At 40.3% G+C, this 23,578-nt stretch overlaps 1 protein-coding gene and 1 long non-coding RNA gene across 3 annotated transcripts in view; both read right to left on the reverse strand.

Annotated features, from left to right (window-relative positions):
- Positions 1 to 5,812, reverse strand: part of SLC35F5 (solute carrier family 35 member F5) — a 48,390-nt gene extending 42,578 nt beyond the window's left edge. Inside the window, exons 1-3 of one of the 2 annotated variants that reach the window (XM_055572866.1) lie at positions 5,507 to 5,811; positions 4,559 to 4,649; positions 4,267 to 4,408 (exon numbers count right to left, since the gene is read on the reverse strand). In XM_055572866.1, the coding sequence (XP_055428841.1) occupies positions 4,267 to 4,408; positions 4,559 to 4,649; positions 5,507 to 5,546 (273 nt within the window). In that variant the 5' untranslated portion in view covers positions 5,547 to 5,811. Of the gene's footprint in view, positions 1 to 4,266; positions 4,409 to 4,558; positions 4,650 to 5,506 lie in introns of both variants that reach the window. The other variant, XM_055572867.1, reaches the window with a different exon arrangement.
- Positions 5,813 to 7,678: 1,866 nt separating this feature from the next.
- Positions 7,679 to 12,347, reverse strand: LOC129647755 (uncharacterized). The gene is made up of 3 exons (XR_008712487.1): positions 11,939 to 12,347; positions 9,565 to 9,767; positions 7,679 to 7,804 (listed from the first exon to the last, which is right to left on the reverse strand). It is a non-coding gene; the product is annotated as an uncharacterized LOC129647755 (long non-coding RNA).
- Positions 12,348 to 23,578: the final 11,231 nt, after the last annotated feature.

Here is a 23,578-nt window from a genome sequence, read left to right on the forward strand (position 1 = left end):
CCTACTATGCAACAGTATCTATATTAGGGACTAAGGCAAAATAAGACAGGCTTTCCTGAGAGGAGATATAAAGATCCAGATTTTATATATAGATAGATATAGATAAGAAGAATACACAGTGTAATATGCTAATACCATGACAGTGGGGTACAGGGTACCATGGGAATACCAAACAAAGATCATTCTGAAGGTTATAGAAGTTTTCCAAAAGAAGCTATTCTTGATCCATATCTGAAAGGCTAAATAATAGCCCAAACAGAGGAAATAGCACAAAGAAAGCCAATGAAAAAGTATGGGCTATTAAGAAAACTGCATGAAGTTTAAAGTTATTAGGAAGTTATTAAAAAAAAAAACCCTGCAATTATCATTTTTTTGAAAGTATTTGATTTTTTTAAAAGTATAGTTGATTTACAATGCTGTCTTAGTTTCAGGTGTACAGCAAGATGATTCAGTTGTGTGTGTGTGTGCGTATATATATATATAAACTACCTATTTTTTCAGATTCTTTTCCATTATAAGTTATTACATTGTATTGAATATAGTTCCCTGCACTACATAGGATATCTTTGTTATCATCATTTAAATTGAAAATATCAGAAAGAACTCATAATTTTTATTTCAAAAAAAAAAATCTTAAAGACAATCTCTTTAATAAGTGGTGCTGGGAAAACGGGTCAACCACTTGTAAAAGAATGAAACTAAAACACTTTCTAACACCATACACAAAAATAAACTCAAAATGGATTAAAGATCTAAACGTAAGACCAGACACTATAAAACTCCTAGAGGAAAACATAGACAAAACACTCTCCGACATACATCACAGCAGGATCCTCTATGACCCACCTCCCAGAATATTGGAAATAAAAGCAAAAATAAACAAATGGGACCTAATTAAACTTAAAAGCTTCTCCACAACAAAGGAAACTATAAGCAAGGTGAAAAGACAGCCTTCAGAATGGAAGAAAATAATAGCAAATGAAGCAACTGACAAACAACTTTTCTCAAAAATATACAAGCAACTCCTGCAGCTCAATTCCAGAAAAATAAATGACCCAAAAAATGGGCCAAAGAACTAAATAGACATTTCTCCAAAGAAGACAGACAGATGGCTAACAAACACATGAAAAGATGCTCAACATCACTCATTATCAGAGAAATGCAAATCAAAACCACTATGAGGTACCATTTCACACCAGTCAGAATGGCTGCGATCCAAAAGTCTACAAGCAATAAATGCTGGAGAGGGTGTGGAGAAAAGGAAACCCTCTTACACTGTTGGTGGGAATGCAAACTAGTATGGCCACTATGGAAAACAGTGTGGAGATTCCTTAAAAAACTGGAAATAGAACTGCCTTATGACCCAGCAATCCCACTGCTGGGCATACACACTGAGGAAACCAGAATTGAAAAAGACACGTGTACCCCACTGTTCATCGCAGCACTGTTTATAATAGTCAGGACATGGAAGCAACCTAGATGTCCATCAGCAGATGAATGGATAAGAAAGCTGTGGTACATATACACAATGGAGTATTACTCAGCCATTAAAAAGAATACATTTGAATCAGTTCTAATGAGGTGGATGAAACTGGAGCCTATTATACAGAGTGAAGTAAGCCAGAAAGAAAAACACCAATACAGTATACTAACACATCTATATGGAATTTATAAAGATGGTAACAATAACCCTGTATACGAGACAGCAAAAGAGACACTGATGTATAGAACAGTCTTTTGGACTCTGTGGGAGAGGGAGTGGGTGGGATGATTTTGGAGAATGGCACTGAAACATGTATAATATCATATATGAAACGAGTCGCCAGTCCAGGTTCGATGCATGATATTGGATGGTTGGGGCTGGTGCACTGGGACGACCCAGAGGGATGGTACGGGGAGGGAGGAGGGAGGAGGGTTCAGGATGGTGAACACGTGTATACCTGTGGAAGATTCATGTTGATATATGGCAAAACCAATACAATATTGTAAAGTTAAAAAATAAAAAAAAAAGAATAAAAACAAATAAACAAACAAAAATCCTAGTTATGCACATTGAAAGCCCTAGAAAAAAATAACCTATAAGGAATGAGCACCACAAGAATCCAGATGATAATCTGTACCATTTTGAAAACAAAAAAACCATTGATCCTTGAAGAAAAGTGTCAAATCCAAGGCAGGAATGTATGACATAAGTCTAGGACATTTTGTGTCAGAAGGCAAACAGGACGGGGTCCTACTGAAAAAGGACACTAGAGACAATTTAAAGGTGCTCTCACTGGCCAAAGATAGGGCAGTTTAAGCATCAAAGGGATAATAAGCACAATCCTATTTCTTTTTTTAAATTTAAATTTATTTATTTTTAATTGGAGGATAATCGCTTTAAAATATTGTAATGGTTTCTGCCATATATCAACATGAATCAGCCATAGATATATATGTATGTCCCCACCCCCTTGGGCCTCCCTCCCACCTCTCACCCCAACCAATCCATTAAGTTGTCACAACGCAGTGGATTTGAGCTCCCTGTGTCATATAGCAAATACAGCAAATTTCCATTGGCTATCTAATTTTACATAAAATAATAACCACAACTGTTTAAAACACATCAAACATACAAAAATCCCTAAATGTATAATGATATACAAAAAATGCTCAATGATTATTTCTGGAAGTTGCTAGGTAACATTAATTTAAAATGAATAAAGAAAAGGAATAAAGATGTATCCAAACTTTCCTATATGAACCATGTTTCAGGATAACCAAACAGTAGTTGCAGAAAAGTTCTCCTTAAAGAATTCCAACTAATAAATGCAGAAGGAATGATCCTTAAAAAAATCACCATTTTATAACCTCTAGTGAAACACTCTCTCCAGTACTCTTGCCTGGAAAATCCCATGGACGGAGAGGCCTGGTAGGCAGTCCATGGGGTCACTAGGAGTCGGACAGGACTGAGCGACCTCACTTTCACTTTTCACTTTCATGCATTGGAGAAGGAAATGGTAACCCACTCCAGTGTTCTTGCCTGGAGAATCCCAGGAACGGGGGAGCCCGGTGGGCTGCCATCTATGGGGTCACACAGGATCAGACACGACTGAAGCGACTTAGCAGCAGTAGCAGCAGCAGCAGTGAAATACTCTATCTGGACAATAATCATAATGGATATTCAACAACTACGTAAAGACTGATGAGGAACTTACAGTGCTCAAATTGGCATCATTCAAAGTAAGACTTGTAGCCATTACCAGCCTCATGCTATGATGTCAAAGGAAGTAACCAACACAATAAATAAAAACTAAACTATTTAAAACTAAAATAAAATTTTAAAGATAAGCTTATTTCCCTATCAACATTAAACAGATTTCTTTGTAGTTAAAATACAGAATGCTAATCTTAAAAAAAAAAAAAAAGTTTGTAGAAGAGTGAAAAATCAATGGCCTAATGTATTCCAGAGTCTTAACTCCAAAAAAGCTAAAAATTTATTCATCAGATACAATGCCAATGTCAACTATTTACTTAGCTACCATGTGGGATGACCAGCAGTATCGCACTGCTTCCTTTGACATTTAAATTCATTTTATAAATGCTAGTCTTCCTTTTGCCTTAAGATAGCAACATGTAAGTTGAAACAGTAATTTCTGAAAATAAATATTTGCAGGGACCATTAACTAAAGTGAATAAAGTACCTATACAAGTTGAAAGAAAAACTAGCTTGTGAACTCAAATACCACATTACTACCAATAGGTCATCAATAAAAACAAAATAAAATTTAATTAAAGGCAATCACTCTATACATGTACTTCACAAGAACGTTTAAATCGGCAAACACATAAATGTCTATGCACCAATGTATGTGTACAACAGTGACCATACATGAAAACTCGGATCACTTTCACTCATTTGTCCAAAAGTATTTTCACTTTCTACTAAATGGTGACTCCTGGATGGCTGTTCCACTAGAAAATAGTATTTATAAAAAAAGAAATAAATTTAGGGGAAAAAAAACACAAAAAGCCCACAAATATTAAGAAAATAGGCATGTATCTCATTTTCTACATAACCTCCTTTAAGGGATTTAAGAAAACTGTATGAAACAATAAAAACAGTATCCTTTCAGCTTCAACTTGAATTGATACTAGTTCGTTATAAAAGAAAATTTAACAATATTCAAAATACCGCTTAAGTGGGCATAAGAGACAGTAATGGCTAGAGATATATATAACGATATTTCAGTAACACAGCATCATTCCTAGATAAGGCTTACATACCGAAGTAAGTTCTGAGGATGCAACCCATATCACATCAACAAGTAGGAGAATAACAATCCCAAGAGCCATTCGCTTCCGCTGAGTGAAACCACTGCTCTGGGAATTCATTCGGTTCATGATAAACACACACACCATTTGCAGTCTGTTTTTAGAAAAACACAGATCACATTAGAAAGGATCTTTAAAAAATAACCATATAAAAATGAGAATATAAGTACAACAGAAGTATGACATTTGTTAAGCTAATGTTCAAAGTCATACAATTTTTGTTTTTTTAAAGTGTTGAATTTACCTTATTTTAAAGGCCTTTCTGAGATCTTGAAGAGCAATGCCTGAAAACTTGGCAGATCTGAGTCTAAACGGAGGTGAAGAACTCAGCGCACCTAAAAATCACCACAGAATAATGCTTGTGAAAACATCAACCACTCAAAATAAGACTCATAAGCTCTTTTTCACTCTTCACCTTTAAAATGAAAGCAAATGAAAGAATATGGAAGTATGTGAAATATAACTGACATTTTTCTCTACACTTTTATGTTATCTACTATACATTTCAAATTATACTCAAAGAACACGGTACAAAGAAAAATAGCAAAATTCAACAAACAGCATATTTAAGAATACTTCGCTAGTGAAGAACAGCTTCATAATAGTTTCATAAAGACAGAACTGGATTCGCCGCTCTTGCTCCTCTCCAGAGGTACCCAACCCCCGGACAGTGTCTAGACACGCGCCTGTTTCTAAGTGTCTTCTCCGTCCCAGATCTTGAGTGGACTTGGCAGATTTGAGAGGAAGTGATTTGTTTTGTGTATTGAGGGCACGTTTCCAAGCACCTCACGTGGTCAAGGGAAAGGATCCTCCACGCTTCCCCCACCCACCCTTCAGTGTGTCTACTATTTCGATCCGAAATAGTCATTCAGGAGGTGGGTGGGGAAACAGCTGTTCAAGGGAATCTTCCTTTTTTCGAGGAGGGAAAAAAAGAAAGTTAAGGCAGTGAGGTCTCCCCGGAGGGAGATTAAAGCCCTGAGGCGGCGGCGCCGGGCAGCTTCCTCAACTACCAGAGTCTAGACTGGGCTCGAGCGCCCCTGTCAGCCTCCACCTCGATAGGTCCCCAGACACTGTGGCTATTTCGGTCAGAGCACCTCGGCTGCTACCAGAGGCTGAAGAGTGGGGCTGTTCGGGGCCCTTGGTCCCCGGCTTCAGTTCCGAGTGATTTCGCGGCCCTCCTGTGCCTACTTACCTGGCCTTCCTGCCCCGGGATGGTGTCGTGGCGGCACCATGAGCGGACCCGGCCCGGACCCGCCGCCGCCCAGGGCCACGGCCGCGGCCTCGGACTCACAGAGCTCTCGCGCCGCCTGTCATTGCGCTGCGCGCAGGCCTAGCCCCTGAAGCCGCGGTGGGCCTCGGGGCGACGCTGCGGACGCCAACCGGCTCCACTCGGTTCGGGAGGGCTGGGGGCGGGCGAAGGTAAGGAACCGCGCAGGCAGCGATGGCCGCGGAGGCCCGGAGCTGGACCCTGGCCCCGGCCCCGCCTCCGGCCGGCCAGCCTGCCAGCCCGCCCTGCGGCCCCGCCCCTCTCTCCAGCCCAAGGGCGGTGGCGCACGGGTTTCGTCACGACTGCGCGACTGCAGGCCGCGGAAGGGTGTACCCCTAGGTTGGTTTGTCTATTGACAGGCGCTGGGCACAGAGCGAGAAGACGCCGCTGGGACGGCAGAGAGGAGATGGGACGAAGGGAAGCAGGGCGCGGTGGAATGAGAAGAGGGAAGAAGACGTGGGTGGTTGAAGTGGAGCGAGGGAGGTGCCTGAGCCTCCAGATGGCCCCGCACCAAGACAAGAGCTAACAACTGCATTTGTTAACAAAATTCGGTCAGGAAACTCTCAGTAGTTCTTTCTCGAGAAGAGGACGGAAGAGCAGAATGGCCTGGGAGAACTTTTGCTTTCTGGAAACTCTTGTATGTAAAATAGATTCCAGGTTCGGGAATTAGAAGTTCTGTCAGTAAAGCCAAACTATTTCACCTCCCTGGTCCTCAGATTACTGAAAAGTAGGCATAATAATAGGACCTGCCTCGTCTATTAATTTGTATATATGCTAGGGTTACTTGAGCATACAAATGTGAAGGGTTTAGATAATTCATACAGTAGAACACAAATGTTAATAATTATTAAATTATACAGATTTTTTAGATTAGCTTTTGAATATCCCATAAGAAAAAGCCTTGACCAGCGTCCTGATATGTATTTAGAAAATGAAAATGAGACCAGAAGTTTCTTCACTGGAGTTGTCTACTACCAGCACATTTGTAACGTCTTTATGAGGTGGTGTGAAGAAATTTAAGTTTTCTTTTGTAATCACAATGTAGTGCATTTCTTACCTTCTATATTTCTCCTGTTTTATTGAAATTGAATATATTGAATTTGTTCCGTTAACTAGTAAAGCAATACCATTGAACATTTTTTGTTGACCCAGTCAGTTTCTAATAAACTATCAGCATTAAGGTCCTCTAATAAATATTTAGAAAAGTATCATGCAGAATAAAAAAATCTTAACCATTTAAATTACTCAGGGGAAATTTGTTTGCAGACATTGATCAAATTATTCCAGTAGATGCTTTATTCTTGTTTCTTTAGAGTAGCAGACCCATAGTAGACTGAAAAAAATAATAGCATTATGAATACCTTCCAGGATCTAAGAACCAGGAAAATTAGGTTGTACTTCTTAATCTGACCACACTTTATTCTGTGATCTTGAGGACTATTATTCTCTCTACCTCAATTCATTAGAAATATGCTGATACTGTTACCTATTTCTTAAATAAATAATGCAAATGTACGTACTTTGTAAATGTATATAAATTACCATTATTACCACTTATTTCCAGAGCATCTGTTAAAGGACAGTGCCTCTAGTCCTAGGTTAATCTTCCATTAACATGTTTTCCCAGCACACTCTGAGGAAAATTCCACTGGACTACTCTGAGTCAACAGACCCTGGTGTGATTTCTCTGGTGTGGCATCCTGAACTCAGGCATTTCTTTCTTGTGTCCCCACGTCTTGTCCAAGGCCAAGCCCTTAGTAACTTCGAAGTCTTAGAAAGCTGCTTTCTGGTATAACTTTCACTCTTATTTCTGTGATTAATTCTTAGATGCAAGAACTTTACATTTCCCTCCCTAAAAAATCCCAACTGTCTACATTTTCAAATATAAATTCCACAAGAACAAGAATTTTTGCCTTTATTATCCTCCACTATACCCTCAGCATCTAGACTAGGGCTTAACACAGAAGAGTGGTCAATGTCTTGGATGAACTGGAACATGTCACTGTCTCTTGACATTTTAAAGCCTATTTTCTTCCTCATATCTTCATTTTTGTTGGTACCACTATTTTTGTAGTCTCACAGTCTTAAAAGATTGATTTTTCATTTTTATTAATTTCCTTTTTACTCTTCAAAGTTGATCACTCTTTAAGTCCTTTTGAAATCTCTCAGTAGTAGACCCTTAAAATTCATGTTATTAAGTCCAATATCTTAAAAAAAAGTTACCTGAAATATAGAGAATATAATTTCCTCAGTAATTACATGTGTCACAATATGAATATGAAGATAAGATCATGTGTGAGTGTACAGGGCAGTCAGTAGTTCACTCCTGTACACCAGTATCAAAGATTACATTTCAAATACAAGCCTTAGTAAAATCACAAATGGCTATGTCATGAGTCTTTGGAGCTTCCAGTTAATAGTTGAAACCACTTATAATAGTTCTGTGAATTCCAAGCGTGGAAATAAAGAACACTCAAGTGAGAACAAGCATAAGACATTTATTCAGAGCTTGCTATAGCAAGGCAGTCAGCCCACATCACTTGCATTTGGCAGAGATTCAAAGACGGGGAAGTGTAAAAGTTTTCCAGTAGAAACAGGGAAAGGCTTCAGGTATACCCTGATGGTTGGCATGGGGAAACAAGGAAAGCTAACCAGAAACAAGGCATCCTTTGTGGTTGGAGGGATACATATTTACCTTGCTCTGGTTCTAAGTTGGAAACAAGACAAAAACTTAGGAAGCTGGCAGTTATTGATCAAGTGCTGACCAACAGTCTACTCTTGTCGCTTGTATTTCATCATATTCTCTACTAGAATGCTGGGCACAAAAGCTCAATAAATAATTGATTTGATTTGTATCTAACACATGGTCTAATGGATTGGCGTTCACGATTCAGTTTTCATTACTGTACACAAGAGACTGCTTTTGAATTTGAATTACTGCATTTTACGGGGTAAGTCAGAACCTTGAGAGGTTCTGAGATTTAAATCTAAGGTCCTAAGGGTTTATTGTGTACAATCAAGTCCTACATTTTAAAGGGTTTACAGGCAGTTTGGAGGAGAAAAATATCAACAGAGAATTGAACAAAAGTTCTAAACACCCATAAAATAGGCATCTTAAGACAACGCTTGATTCATGGCCACTCGTTGCCATGCCCTTGAGGGTATGGACCAGAGTTCTGCAGGCATGATCTCTTCAGGTAAATATAAAGAAAGCTTTAGAAAACAGGTGGATCTGAACTTCATTTTAATAATGGGTAGAATTTTGATGGGGATGGAATAGAGGAATGATTTTTTTTTCTAAGAATAAAAGAATATGAGTGTAGGGGAGGAAAAGTCTGTTTTCCTTTTACCCTCCTGGTTTTCCAGCTGGGGTCCTACAAAATTAGACTGACAAAAGCCACGTGAACAAGGGAAAAACAAGCAGTTTATTAACACATAGAGGGCATATCATTAGGGAGGAATCTAAATGAAGAGTAACTCAAACTGGTGGTTAGAATGTGGGCTAATATAGCATCTTTAACAAAACAAGAATAATTCATACAGATGTGATAAAGAAAAAGAGTTTCAGACTCTCAGGAGTGGCAAACCATGGGAAGGTAAATATTAATATGTGGGGCTGCTAATAGAATAAGGTTTGTTTGTGCAGCTCCATCTTGGCTTTCTGTCATCTTCATGGCTGTAAAACTTCCCAAGGAGGGCTTCCCCCATTCCATCCCTGGTCTGGGAAGATCCCATGTGCTGTGGAGCAACTAAGTCTATGTGCCACAGCTGCTGAGCTCGCACTCTAGAGCCCATGAGCCACAACTACTGAAGCCTGCATGCCCGGAGCCTATGCTCCACAACAAGAGAAACCACAACAATGAGAAGCCCATGTACCACAACTAGAAAGTAGCCCCCACTCACTGCAGCTAGAGAAAGACCTCTTGAGCAGCGATGAAGACCCACCATAGCAAAAAAATTAATTTTTTTTTTTAAAAACTTACCAAGGAGAGGGAATGTGTGTATGGCAGTCCTTTTCAGAAGTTTATGCTTTTAGTCAGGAACTTAGTCCGCATCTATTGATTTTAATTTGCCTCCAACTTAAAATATTCCTTACTGCATGGCCACGGTACCCACTGGAGGACGGCGAACGGTGGCCAGTTGGAGGATCTTGTAAGTATAATACTGTTCCACAATTAGACCAGTTCTGTAAGGAACAAGGGAAATGGGTAGAAGTAGCATATGTGTTGCCCTTTATCTCTCTGCGAAATATGCCAGACTTATGTCCTAAGGGTATAGATTTGGGCGTGAAACCTTCAGCTCCCTCCTGTCCTCCTACTTTGCCCCCGCACCTGGGGCTCCAAGCTGAGCAAACTGAAAGCCAGAGAACCCCCCTCAGAAGGGTTGCCTTGGTCTCAGTGGAAATCCAAACTGAGATTCAAGCTGCCCACGTGGAGGTCCAAACAACTCCTATCTCAGTACGACCTCAGACTACTCTGGTTTCAGTAGAAACTCAGACCATCAAAGTAAGAGATGAGATGGAGGACAGGAGACAAAGAGAAGAAGAAAAACAGGTTTCTCCAATCTATCCCTGGGATCATAGGCGCAGAGCAGCCAGAGAGACTGAGGAACAGCCACACAAGCTGTTGCCTCTTTATGAAACACCCACCTGGAGAAATAATCAGTCTGTGAGAGTTAATAAGCCTTTTTCTTATCAAGAAATACAAAGAATCAAGGAGGATCTGGGAGACTAGAGGACCCAGAAAAATATATTAGAGCTTTTAAAGGTGTTACTCTGCTTTATGACCTCACTTGGAAGGATGTGATATATATCTTGGGACAAACGCTGACTCCCAACTCAAAGACTCGAGTTTTGGGAGAAGCAGTTGCTTATGGAGATGAATGGAGAAGGCAATGGCACCCCACTCCAGTACTCTTGCCTGGAAAGTCCCATGGGCGGAGGAGCCTGGTAGGCTGCAGTCCATGGGGTCGCTGAGGGTCAGACACGACTGAGAGACTTCACTTTCATTTAAAATATTCCTTATGCCAAAGTGACATATTCTTGTTCTCAACATGAGCAAGAGAAAAAGACGTGTCCAGAGGCAACTTATAAAACACTTGGCAGGGAACTTGCCTGGTGGGCCAGTGGCTAAGACTCTGCATTCACAATGCAGTGAACCAGTGAAGCTGCTCAGTCGTGTCTGATTCTTTGCAAGTCCATGGACTGTCATGTACCAGGCTCCTCCCTCCATAGAATTTTCCAGGCAAGAGTACTGGAGTGGGTTGCCATTTCCTTCTCCAGGGGATCTTCCTGACCCAGGGATCAAACCCAGGTCTCCCGCATTACAGGCAGATGCTTTACCATCTGAGCCACCAGGGAAGCCCTTAATATATTCCTTATATCAAAGTGACATATTCTGGTCCTCAACATGAGCAAGAGAAAAAGACATGTCCAGAGGCAACTTAAAAAATTGGCTGGGAACTTGCCCGGTGGGCCAGTAGCTAAACTCTGCACTCACAATGCAGGTGGCCCCAGTTTGATCCGTGGTAAGGGAACTTATGCAAAGAGTTGACTCATTGGAAAAGACTCTGATGCTGGGAGGGATTGGGGACAGGAGGAAAAGGGGACGACAGAGGATGAGATGGCTGGATGGCATCACTGACTCGATGGACGTGAGTTTGAATGAGCTCCGGGAGTTGGGGATGGACAGGGAGGCCTGGTGTGTTGCAATTCATGGGGTTGCAAAGAGTCGGACACGACTGAGCGACTGAACTGAACTGAAGGGAACTAGATCCCACATGCCACAACTGCAAGTTCACATGTTGCAACTAAGGATCTCACGTGCCACAATTAAGACCTGACACACACACACACACACACACACACACAAAGACCTGGCACAGCCAAATAAAAACTAAAACACTTGGCAGAACACAGCATGTATGTAGAGAAGCAATAGGAATTAAAATTTCGTCAAGGTTGCAGATATCATAGCAAGGTTCTACTAGCTGCAGAAACTAATTCAGAGAGTTTGGACTTTGAGAAACTAAGAGCTTTTAAATAAGAGAGCACTACATAAGACATCACACTTGAGGAAACCATGTTATAGACAAAACTGATTATCTAATTAAGGCAGGTATTTGCTAAGCTAGAAAATACTGAATCTAAACATATATGTCTAGTATCCTCTTAGCACTCTGCACCATGCCAGACACCAGATTGACGCTGATGCTCTTTTTTTGAAAATGGTCTCACTTGAGTATGACTTCATTTTATATCTTACTGTTGAAGGCATACTTGGTAAGGATGTAGATAAGGAAATAAGGGCCCCGTCTGACTGGTGCTGAGGAATCTAATGTGGCACTGTGCATGCTCACCCTGTGCTTTCAGCCAGCTGATCAGCTTCCTGCCAACTGAGTCGCCCATGCCAGCAGGCTGTGGTTGTGGTTGTTAGTCACTCAGTCATGCCTGACTCTGTGACCCCAGGGACTGTAGCCCACCAGGCTCCTCGGTCTGTGGAATTCCAAGAATACTGGAGTGGGTAGCCATTCCCTTCTCCAGGGGATCTTCCCAACTCAGAGATTGAACCTGAGTCTCCTGCACTGCAGGCAGATTCTTTACCGTCTGAGCCACCAGGGAAGCCTCAGCAGCAGGTTACAGCATAGTAATGAGGAGCTCGTTGACAGCTGCATCCACTTCCCAATATGATCCTGACCTCCTCAGCTTCTCTCTTCTTCTCCCATTTTGGTCTTATGCTCTGATTCTGATACTTGATATCAACAACTTGATATCTGATACCACTCTACCAGTACAACCTTGGGTCTTTCTTATCATTTCACCAACACCTGCACTCCCATCTGCTGCCAGGCTATAAGCAAACCACACAGCCTGTGCCTCACAGTACCTGGAACACTTCCACAGCCCATGTGGCCCCTGAATAGCCCAGGTTCCCTCAATGTTCAAATGAGAAAATTTACAAAAAGCAAACTGAGGCTGTGATATATATAATAGGTTCTTAGATGTGACTCTTTGTATTGTCTCCTGCTTTGAGCAGAGGCCCCAAAACACAGAATAAAAATAAGTAGCAGAGACAGTCATGTTCTAAGGTGAGGTATTAGACTGCAAAGAGGGTGTCCTAACCCAGTTTTACTGTTAGCACACCGCTTGTATCCAGGGTGTATATGTACACTATGAATCCATGAGAAGGATCTAAAGATGGGAAAATATGCATTTGTTTCAAGAGGGTTGCCACATGATCTGAATATTCCCATCAGCATCCCTGTATAGATTTGGAAGGTCTGCTTCTCCCCATCTCAAGAAAAGCAAGGGAGGAGGCAGGCACTTCAAGAGAGTATTCCAGAGTCTTGGCACACGTTCTCTTAATTTAAGGAACACAAAGTATGGTGCCCAAGTTCAGGGGCAAGAGGATGTAACTAGGGCCTATAGGAGCCTTGCTGCTTGGTCTGCAGGACAAGGAAAGAGAATTCTGATGGGAATGGCCTATATTTCCAGGCACAAAAATTAAGATGAACTTCTCCTGGGCCAAAAGTGGACCACATAGGAAGGAAGCATACTGGGTTTCTTTCTTTTTCTTCCCTTTTTCTTTAAGTTTTATTGGCATATAATTGACATATGACACTGTATAAGTTTAAGCATAATGATTTGATTTACATACATCATAAAATTATTACCACAATAAGTTTAGTGAACATCCATTGTCTCACATAGAAAGAATATTAAAGAAACAGAAAAACAATTTCTTCCTTGTGATGAAGACTAAGGATTTGCTCTCAACAACTTTCATATATAACATTCAGCCATGTTAATTGTATTTATCATGTTGTTACATCACATCCCTATTACTTATTTACCTTATTTTTTTTTATATATTATCAACAGCAGGAAATGAGTTTTTATTGCATACTGGGCTTCTTAAGAGTGACTCTACCAACTAGGTCTGCCTAGAGAGATGAGGTCTGTAACAGAGGACTACTTGGTGGGTGAGGGGAATTGTAAGCGGTCGAGTAAATGAAACAGGATTGTACCAAGGGAACAAAAGGAAAATATTTCCCAGCAGAAGCATTCCATGAGATCAAGATCTGCATTTGGAGTATACCATGCCAGTGGTGTTCCAGTAAAGGTTTACCACCTGGTCGTCAGGAAGAGTCCAGATTTGTAGCATTTCTGCCTTCCATGGTGTGATTGTTTGGCTCCTGTCTCCTGCCACAGCCAACTTATGTGGGAAAGATGCATGGTAGGACACCATTATAAAGTGTTTTTACCATGCAGATACAGTAGATGTAAATAAACTCAAGACAAGAACAGAGATAAAGTGTGTGCTCAGTTGCTCAGTAATATCCAGCTAGCTCTTTGCACCACATGAACTGTAGCCTGCCAGGCTCCTCTGTCCATGGCATTGTCCAGGCAAGAATACTGGAGTGGGTTGCCGAGCCATCCTTCAAGGGATCTTCCTGACCTAAGGATTGAACTTGCATCTTTGGCATTGCAGGCAGACTCTTTATCACCAAGCCACTGGGGAAGCCCCAGACATAATAGAAAAATGTAATCAAGTAGCTAGGAGCTATTGCATATTATCCCTGATTTTTAAAAAATTATTTAACTGTAAGTATATATATATATAAATGGAGTAGGAAATGGCAATCCACTCTAGAATTCTTGACTGGAAAATCCTATGGACAGAGGACCCTGACAGGCTACAGTCCATGGGGTCACAAAGAGTTGGACATGACTGAACGACTAAGCACATTATGTATAATTTAGTTTTTTTTTAAAGTCTTTCATTTTATTTATTGTTGGCTGTGCTGAGTCTTCAATGCTGAACACATGCTTTCTCTAGTTGCAGCAAGCAGGGATTACTCTCTAATTGTTGTGCAGAGGCTTCTCATTGTAGCGGCTTGAGTAGTTGTGGATCAGAGTCTCTAGAGTGCAGGCTCAATAGCTGTGGTGCATGGGCTTAATTGCACCATGGCATGTGGAATCCTCCTGGACCAAGGATCAAACCCACGTCTCCTGCGTTGGCAGGTGGATTCTTAACCACTGAAAAACCAGGGAAGTCCATAATTTAGTTTTTAATGATGACTGGATTTAACAACCATACAAAATTCCTAATAACTGAACAATTAGTGCTTGAGAGATGACATAGGCAAACTTCAGCATCCATCACTGTACTATTCTCAGAAGTCACAGATGTCATATTACAGCCAAGACCTTTTCTGTCCCTTCCCTGGTACCCTTGCTCTGCCTTATCCTTTATCCATGGAGGCTTCAGAAACAGGATGACAATATACAGCCTTGCTGTACTCCTTTCCCAATTTGGAACTAGTCAGTTATTCGAGATCATTCTATTGTTTTTGAGATTGCACCCAAGTACTGCATTGCAGGACTCTCTTGTTGACTATGAGGGCTATTCCATTTTTATTAAGGGATTCTTGCTCACAGTAGGATATAATGATCATCTGAATTAAATTTGCCCATTTCCATCCATTTTAGGTCACTGATACCTAAAATGTCAATGTTACACTCTTGCCATCTCCTGCTTGACCACATCCAGTTTACCTTGATTCATGTACCTAACATTCCAGGTTCATATACAATATTGTTCTTTACAGTATCGGACTTTCACCACCAGGTGCATCCACAACTGAGGGCTGTTTCTGCTTTGGCCCAGGTGCCATTCTCTCTGCAGCTAATTGCTATTAGTAATATGCTCTTTTCCAGTAGCATATTGGACAACTTCTGACCTGAGGGCCTCATCTTCTGGTGTCATATCTTTTTGCCTTTTCATACTGATCATGGAGTTTTTGCAGCAAGAATACTTAAGTGGTTTACCATTCCCTCCTCCAGTGGACTATGTTTTGTCAGAACTTTTCACCATGATCCATCCATCTTGGGTGGCCCTGCACAGCATGGCTCATTGCTTCATTCAGATACACAGGCCCCTTCACTATGACAAGGCTGTGATCCAAGAAGGGGTTTAATTTTTAAATTTTTAACATTTTTAAATATTTAGAAGTACCTTTTTATGCACAGAATATCCTTTAGAAAGTGTGCAATACAAGTATGTACAAATGTATGTATATATATATTATTTACTATACTAAATATTTTACACCATAAGTTTATAACACTATAATTCTTGGTAATTCCAAGGAATAAAATAGTCTAGAATTATAACTTAAAACATATTGTAAGTCTGAAAAGATACTGTTTCCTACCATAGGTCCTCATATGGCCATTGATCAAAAATTATTTATTGATGCTCTCTTTTATGACCACTGACAATGTGGGGAATATATTCATTGACTCACAAATATTTATTGAGAGCCTGTTACGTTCCACCCTCTCTTCAAGACAATAGACTATCTGAAAATGACCTTAACTTCAAAGCACTGGAGACATAACAGTAAATAAGATAAATAAGCCCCTGGGGACTTCCCTGGTAGTACAGTGGCTAGGACTCTGTGCTTACAACACCAAGGGCCCAGGTTCAGTCCCTGGTCAGAAAAGTAGATCCCACATGGCCCTACTAAGACCAGCACAGCCAAATCAGTCAAGCAATAAATAAATAAATATTTAAAAATAAATAAATAAAGCCCTTATATTCTGGGATTTATTTTCTAGAGGTGGGGAGTAGACAATAAATAAACAAAACCAAAAACAAGTAAACACAGACTGTGATAAGTACTCTGAAGAAAATAAAGATGGAGATGTGATAGTAAGTAGAAGAGACCAGTTTCCAGTGGACCTGTTAGGGAAGGCCTGTCTAAAGAGGTGACTTGTGTTCAGAAGGCTGACATTGAACCATAAATGTGAATAGCTGTGGGAATGGAGAAAATAACAGGTGGTTTAAGAAGTAAGACCAGGTGTGGCTGAGGCCTCAGTGGGCAAGATGAGGTATGCTGCTGCTGCTGCTGCTGCTGCTAAGTCACTTCAGTCATGTCTGACTCTGTGCGACCCCATAGACGGCAGCCCACCAGGCTCCTTCGTCCATGGGATTTTCCAGGCAAGAGTACTGGAGTGGGGTGCCATTGCCTTCTCCCAAGAAGAGGTATAAGATGGGTTAACTGGTAAGCACTGGCCAACACAAAATTAAAAAAAAAAAAAATACTCTGGCTGCCATATAAAGAATGAATAGGAGGGTGGATACAGGGAAAAGGAAGAAATTAAAAGATTATTTTCCAAGTTCTGAGGAAGATGACAGTCTTGGATTTGATAAGGAGTCCCTATGGCTCATCGGGTAAAGAATCCTCCTGCAATGCAGAGACACAGGAGACACGGTTTCGATCTCTGGGTCAGGAAGATCCCACGGAGGAGGAAGTGGCAACCCACTCCAGCATTCTTGCCTGGAAAACTTCCAGGTCACAAAGAGTCGGACACAACTGAGTGACTGAGGGCACACATACACAGCAACCAAGACATGTCTTGCAAGAGGTAGGGAATGTAAATCCTATAGAAAATGTCCTTAATTTGCCTTCTAAAAGAATCTCTAGGTTGAAATTTTTTATGCACTGAGCAATTTGCTTTCATGGATATTGTTAGGTTAGATTTTAAAAGTTAAACCTTGCAAAATTTAAATTATCCACAGTCCTGCTTCACCTTCCCAAGTCCTCTGTATTGTGATTTCCAGAATTGTTAATTGCAGTTCAGTTAAGCATTAAGATATAAAATAGTTACTTTTAAAATCAAGAATTTTTGGGTGGTGAGAAGACCAAGCAGCCAAAATTCTCAGAAAATCCTCATCTTAGAATGACCTTAACTTCAGATTCTTCCCCTCCAGGAATTTGCCTCATTAATGGTTCCTTGAAGCAGCTGTTGTCACTGAAATAGACTTTTGGAGGTCATTAGGTATGAGAAGGACACATAAACTAGAAACATTTGAAAAATGTGGTTAGAGTGCACTAAATTCAGCATTAACATCTTAGCAAAGGTTAATTTTTTTACTTTTTTAGAGCAGTTTTATTTTCACAATCAGATTAAGTAGAAAATACAAAGAATTTCTCTGTAATCCTTCCAACTCAACTTCTCCCCTCTACCAACATCCCTAAACAGATCAACAGTATTTTAAATTCTACATGAATACAATTTTTCATGCCTTTCTTGTCTGACAAAGATAAACAAGTGAAGACTTGTTTTTCACAACATGCATTTATTGCAGCTAAGATAAGTCTCTGATATTTCATCATGATTACCCTTCGATTTTCCTCATAGACCAAGTCGATCACTGCCCCTTGGTCACTAAAGCAGCTCCTATGCTATTTCACAGACTTTCCTGTTATCAGTAGGATGTATCAGCTGCCTTCATTCCCCCACCTTCCCAGCCAGACTTACACTGTCAATGATCTTTTTTCCTTAAGTAAATGAAAGGAATACATTTTCTGAAACTAATCGCATACCATGCTGGATGTATCTGCCTGTGCCTTATTGGTCAACTAAAGCCTTGAACTTTAATCAAAATGTATCATCATACAGGGTAAAGTAATTCAGAAAGAGAAAAACAAAGATTGTATGATATCATTTATATATGGAATCTAGAAAAATGGTACAGATTAATTTATTTGCAAAGCAGAAACTGAGACACAGATGTAGAGAATAAATGTATGGAAACCAAGGGGGAGAAGGGGTGGGTGGACTGATTTAGGAGATTGGGATTGATATATATATACTGCTGCTGCTGCTAAGTCGCTTCAGTCATGTCCGCCTCTGTGCGACCCCAGACGGCAGCCCACCAGGCTCACCCGTCCTTGGGATTCTTCAGGCAAGAATACTGGAGTGGGTTGCCATTTCCTTCTCCAAATATATATATATGCTGCTGCTAAGTCACTTCAGTCGTGTCTGACTCTGTGTGACCCCATAGACGGCAGCCCACCAGGCTCCTCCGTCCCTGGGATTCTCCAGGCAAGTACACTGGAGTGGGTTGCCATTTCCTTCTCCAATGCATGAAAGTGAAAAGTAAAAGTGAAATCGTTCAGTCATATCTGACTCTTAGCAACCCCATGGACTGCAGCCCACCAGGCTCCTCCATCCGTGGGATTTTCCAGGCAAGAGTGCTGGAGTGGGGTGCCATTGCCTTCTCCTAAATATATATATATATATATATATATATATATATATATATATATATATATACTATGTATAAAATAGATAACTAATGAGAACTTACTGTATAGCACAGGGAACCCTACTCAGTTCTCTGTGGTGACCTAAATGGGAACGAAATTTAAAAAGTGGATATACATATAGCTGATTCACTTAGCCATACAGCAAAAACTAACACAACATTGTAAAGCAACTATACTCCAATGAAAAATTAGTAAATGAAAAGAGAAAGATTACTTGGATTCAACCCAACCCTTTCTCACACAGTTCTTGGAAAAAAAACTGTTGTGGAGACAGTTCAGTACAAACACAGTGGGATTAATTAAACAGATTAGCAGGAATCTAGTGCTTTGATTCATTAGCTTGCTCTTTATCCTGTACTTACTTTGTGCCAGGTGTGGTGCTTGCCACATAATAGTAAATAAATCAGCAATGGCCCCCATTCTTGCAGAGCTCCATCTAATGTGCTTGTTCTCAATGGGCTAATTTTATCCCCCTACAAAGAATATCTAGCAACATCTGGACACAATTTTTGGTTGTTACAACAGGAAAGGCACTACTAACCTCTAGTACGTAGAGGCAAGAAAGGCTTCTCAACGCCTCTAATACACAGGACAGCTCCATAATAATGCCAATGGTGCCCCCAAATAGCCACTGCCCCAAACGTCAATAGTGCTGAGGTTGAGCTGCTTTGATCTAATGAATGGAAATATGTTACAGATTTACTGGACAGTAAACTAAATCCTCTGTGGAAGATTCCCAGCAGGAAATCATCACTTAGAATGAAGTGTTTGGGATTTATATAGACATCTCAAACCTGCAAACAGAAATAAGTACAGCCAACATCAGAAGAAGGTATAAGAATATATAGGAGGTTTTGCTCACTGTGATGTTTTCCAATTCTAGTGCAATGATTCTCAACCTAAGGACTGATGTAGAATTCCAAAGAAAGTTTTAAAAACTTCTGATGACCAGTTTGCACCTGTACTAGGTATATAGTAGGGAAATGTGAAACCTAACACAGAGTTGAGGGCTATCTCAGGTCCTACCCACAGGGAAAAACTGTGGTGGAGACAGTCCAGTAAAACTTATAGGGATATTTAAACTTTCTTTCTTTCCTTCTTTTCCTTTCTTTCTTTCTCCTCTAAATTCCTTGAGCAGTTAGGTACAATCTACTTCACACTTTACTATATAAAGCTTTGAAGCTATAGTCTAATCATTTTATGAATGGAAATATTGTCTTTCCAAGAGATGATACAATATGAAATTTCATCTCATCTTCTTTTGGTCCTCCTTTGGCCTAATGTAATGCTAACCATTTAACAAGTGCTAAACAATTGGTGCTTAAGGACTTAAATAGACGAAAGAAAGACTCATAAAAGCTCCAAATACAGAGATAGGAGGAGGAGAGTATCAAATATGTCATAAGATGATAACTAAGCACAATGAGGTGGTTCAGAAAGGGAAAACCCTAGAAAGACTATTATTGGGCCAGCTGGTGCAATTTGAATACAGATTGACCGTTAGGTAGTATTATGGCGTCAAAGTTAAACTGACCACATTTGGTCATCATCCTGTGATTATGTATGAGAATGTCCTTGTTCTTGGAGATATATTAGGAAAGGGTAAAGGGTTAAGATATCTGCAGCTTACTATTAAAAGATTCAACAACACAAATAGTAGTAAAAATAATACATGTATATGTGCACTTGTATGTACGGATAGATATAAAAAGTTGGTGATAAAGCAAATATGGTGGAATGTTAACAATTAGAGACTCTAGAGGAAGAGTGTATGACTGTTTATTGTATTCTGCTTTGCAATTGTCCTGTAAAGTTTTCAAAATAAAGACTTACAATCTACATATGTATAATATTCTGAGAAATATTAACTGGAGCTTGGTAGTTGCCTGAATGCCATAGAGCAAAGAAGATTGAAAGATACTTTCCTGAAAGTTACACCTTTGCCATCTGCTATAAGCATGAATTACTTATGTGGCTACAGTGGAAACAGCAAGGTTCAAGTGTGAAATGGAATTTAGCCAATTAAGAAGTGTCATGCTTTCTGATTAGGCAACGTCTTCCAAATCTACAGCTGGACGAGAGCCTATAAAATTTGGATGGAGAGACTCTATAGTTCCCTATTCCAGCTGAAAGGGCAGTGTCCAAATGCTTATTCCTATACTCTCAAGAAAAAAAAAATGTGTTTTGTATTCCTCCTTGAACCTCTAAAATGGTAGATTAGTGGAAGAACATGGTCAAAGTACCCTGGAGGAGGAAACGGCAACCCACTCCAGTATTCTTGCCTGGAGAATCCCATGGACAGAGGAGGCTGACAGGCTATACCATGGGATTGCAAAGAGTAGGACACAACTGAAGCGACTTAGCATGCATGCATGGTAAAAGTAATTAGAGGCCTGTTGCTTTTTTTTTCCATCCCTCACCTCAAGCACTGAAAATATTCTGACTCCAGTCCAGGGCTAATTCTTTTAGACTACTAGTTTAATTTTTTTCTGTCATGGCATTTCTAAATGCTCTGTATTTCTTCAAAGATATCTATACCACCAATACCTGAAACTCCAAAAACTCTATCACAATCTAGAGTGATTCCAGACAATTATGTACTCTTACATCTCCTAACAGCAAAGAAGTAAACAACTTCTCTTTCTCATCACCATAAGTTTGGAACATCATTGATTGAGTTATTGGATCATTCAACAAATATTTGAGTGCCAAACCTCCTCCTCTCCCAGCCTCATTCTCTGTGGAGCAGTGTTAATCTTGTTCACCTCTTTTTTTCATCCCAAGGATATCAAGTTCTACCAGCTCCACTTTCAAAATGCAAGTCCAGCTACTTCTAACACCCTCATCCCAACCCACTATCACCTCTCACCTTGACAACCAAAGGCATTCCTACTATCTCTCCTATCATTTACCACCTAGCTCACAAGATTCCAACCACACTACCTTCTATGATGATTGTTCTTCCATCACCCCTAGCCCTTCCTGCCACAGGGCCTTTGCACTGGCCATTGCTTTCCCCTGCAACACCACTCCTGAAGTGTTCCAGGTCATCTCCTCAGAGATTTTCCACAACCCACGCAATCTACAGTTATTCCCCCCCACCCCACCCCACACCATCATCACTTTTCATTTTCCTACTCTGTTATATACTTTTTTTTTTCATAGCAATTATCACCAACTGGAAATACAGTATATATTTATGCATTTTTTTGTTTTCCATCAGAATATCAACTCCAGGAGTGCAGGAACTTTTTCTGTTTTGTTCACCACTGCATACCCCACCTCTAGATGAGGGCCTAAAGCATATAAGGAGCTAAATTAATATTGACTGATGGAGTTAATTCATGACTAATACTTTCTGACAAATTTTCTAAACAAAGCTCCCTACTCCAGAGTAGTTAACCTACAGTTAATGTTTTCAGAACCACTGTCCTCAGAACTCTTGCTGTTAACTGTTCACTTGTTCTCCTGGGAACTGGTTGTTGTTGTTTATCAGAGTATGATTGATTTACAATCCTTGGAGCTCATAAAGGCCAAAGGTTCAAGAAGAGGGAAAAAAGATAGTAACAATTTGGAAAAGATCCATTTACTTTTCAAGTTTGACATTACACATTGGTGGTAAAGTAGATAGATGCCCATCTACTGAGGTGATAGGAACAGCAACTGTGACAAAAAATACCTTCTCTACTGGACTATTATATACCCTGAAATTCTACTGTTAAGGATTAAATTATCAAGTCATCAACATCAAAGTGCTGATTCTTCTTCAATTTTTCAGACAACAAACAAATTCTTAATGACTAATGTTCTTCTCTCTCCTCTGTGCCTAACGCATGACTTGCATGTGTATGTATTCAATAAATATTTGTTGAATAAATACAGACTTTCCTCCTTGAGTTTACCACCTCATTTTCCTTGCCATGCACTTAAGTCTCTATTATGCATGTCTCTCCTCTACCACTTCAAACTCTGATAGTTCTTTTCCATCTTTAATTATACACCTGGATTTTTTCCAGAAATATATATGCTGGTTAACAGCAAAGACCTTGGCATCTGAAATGAAGGGCACAGACAGTTTTCTGAAATCTAATCTCTTCAGCCTCCCACTCAGACTTGCCAGAGAACTTATTCTGGCCCATGTGTTCCAAATGTATTAATGCCCACCCACCTTCCCTCCATAGTGAGGTGGCTTGCCTTCCCATGTCCTCTGTGTCATTTTTATTCTCACCTTTATAACTGCTTATTTGTTCCTCTACCCCCTGCCTTCTTCAGCCCATGGAAATAACACTCATTCTTCAGGGTTTGGATCAAAGAATATCTCAGACCACACTAATCAATCTAGCTTGCTTCTGAAATCTAAAAATAATAAGTGTTGGTACCACTTGTTTGAACACAAAATTACATATTACCCTGGAACATGATCTTCCTGAAATTTATTTTGTCTCTCCAGTTTGATTGTATGAGCAGGGAATATATATATTTTATTTTTCTTCTGTATTTCCTCTAAATTTCACACAGAGCCCAGCTGGTTGCTTTTGCATAATACTAGAGATCAATTTGGAGAAGGCAATGGCACCCCACTCCAGTACTCTTGCCTGGAAAATCCCATGGGCGGAGGAGCCTGGTGGGCTGCAGTTCATGGGGTCGCGAAGAGTCGGACGGGGGACTGAGTGACTTCACTTTCACTTTTCACTTTCATGCATTGGAGAGGGAAATGGCTCCAGTGTTCTTGCCTGGAGAATCCCAGGGATGGCAGAGCCTGGTGGGCTGCCATCTCTGGGGTCGCACAGAGTCAGACATGACTGAAGCTACTTAGCAGCAGCAGCAGCAGAGATCAGTTAGTACTTGCTGAATTACACTGAGTACGAATTAAATACA

This window comes from Bubalus kerabau, chromosome 3 (assembly GCF_029407905.1).
Source record: "Bubalus kerabau isolate K-KA32 ecotype Philippines breed swamp buffalo chromosome 3, PCC_UOA_SB_1v2, whole genome shotgun sequence".
NCBI classification, from domain to species: Eukaryota; Metazoa; Chordata; class Mammalia; order Artiodactyla; family Bovidae; genus Bubalus; species Bubalus kerabau.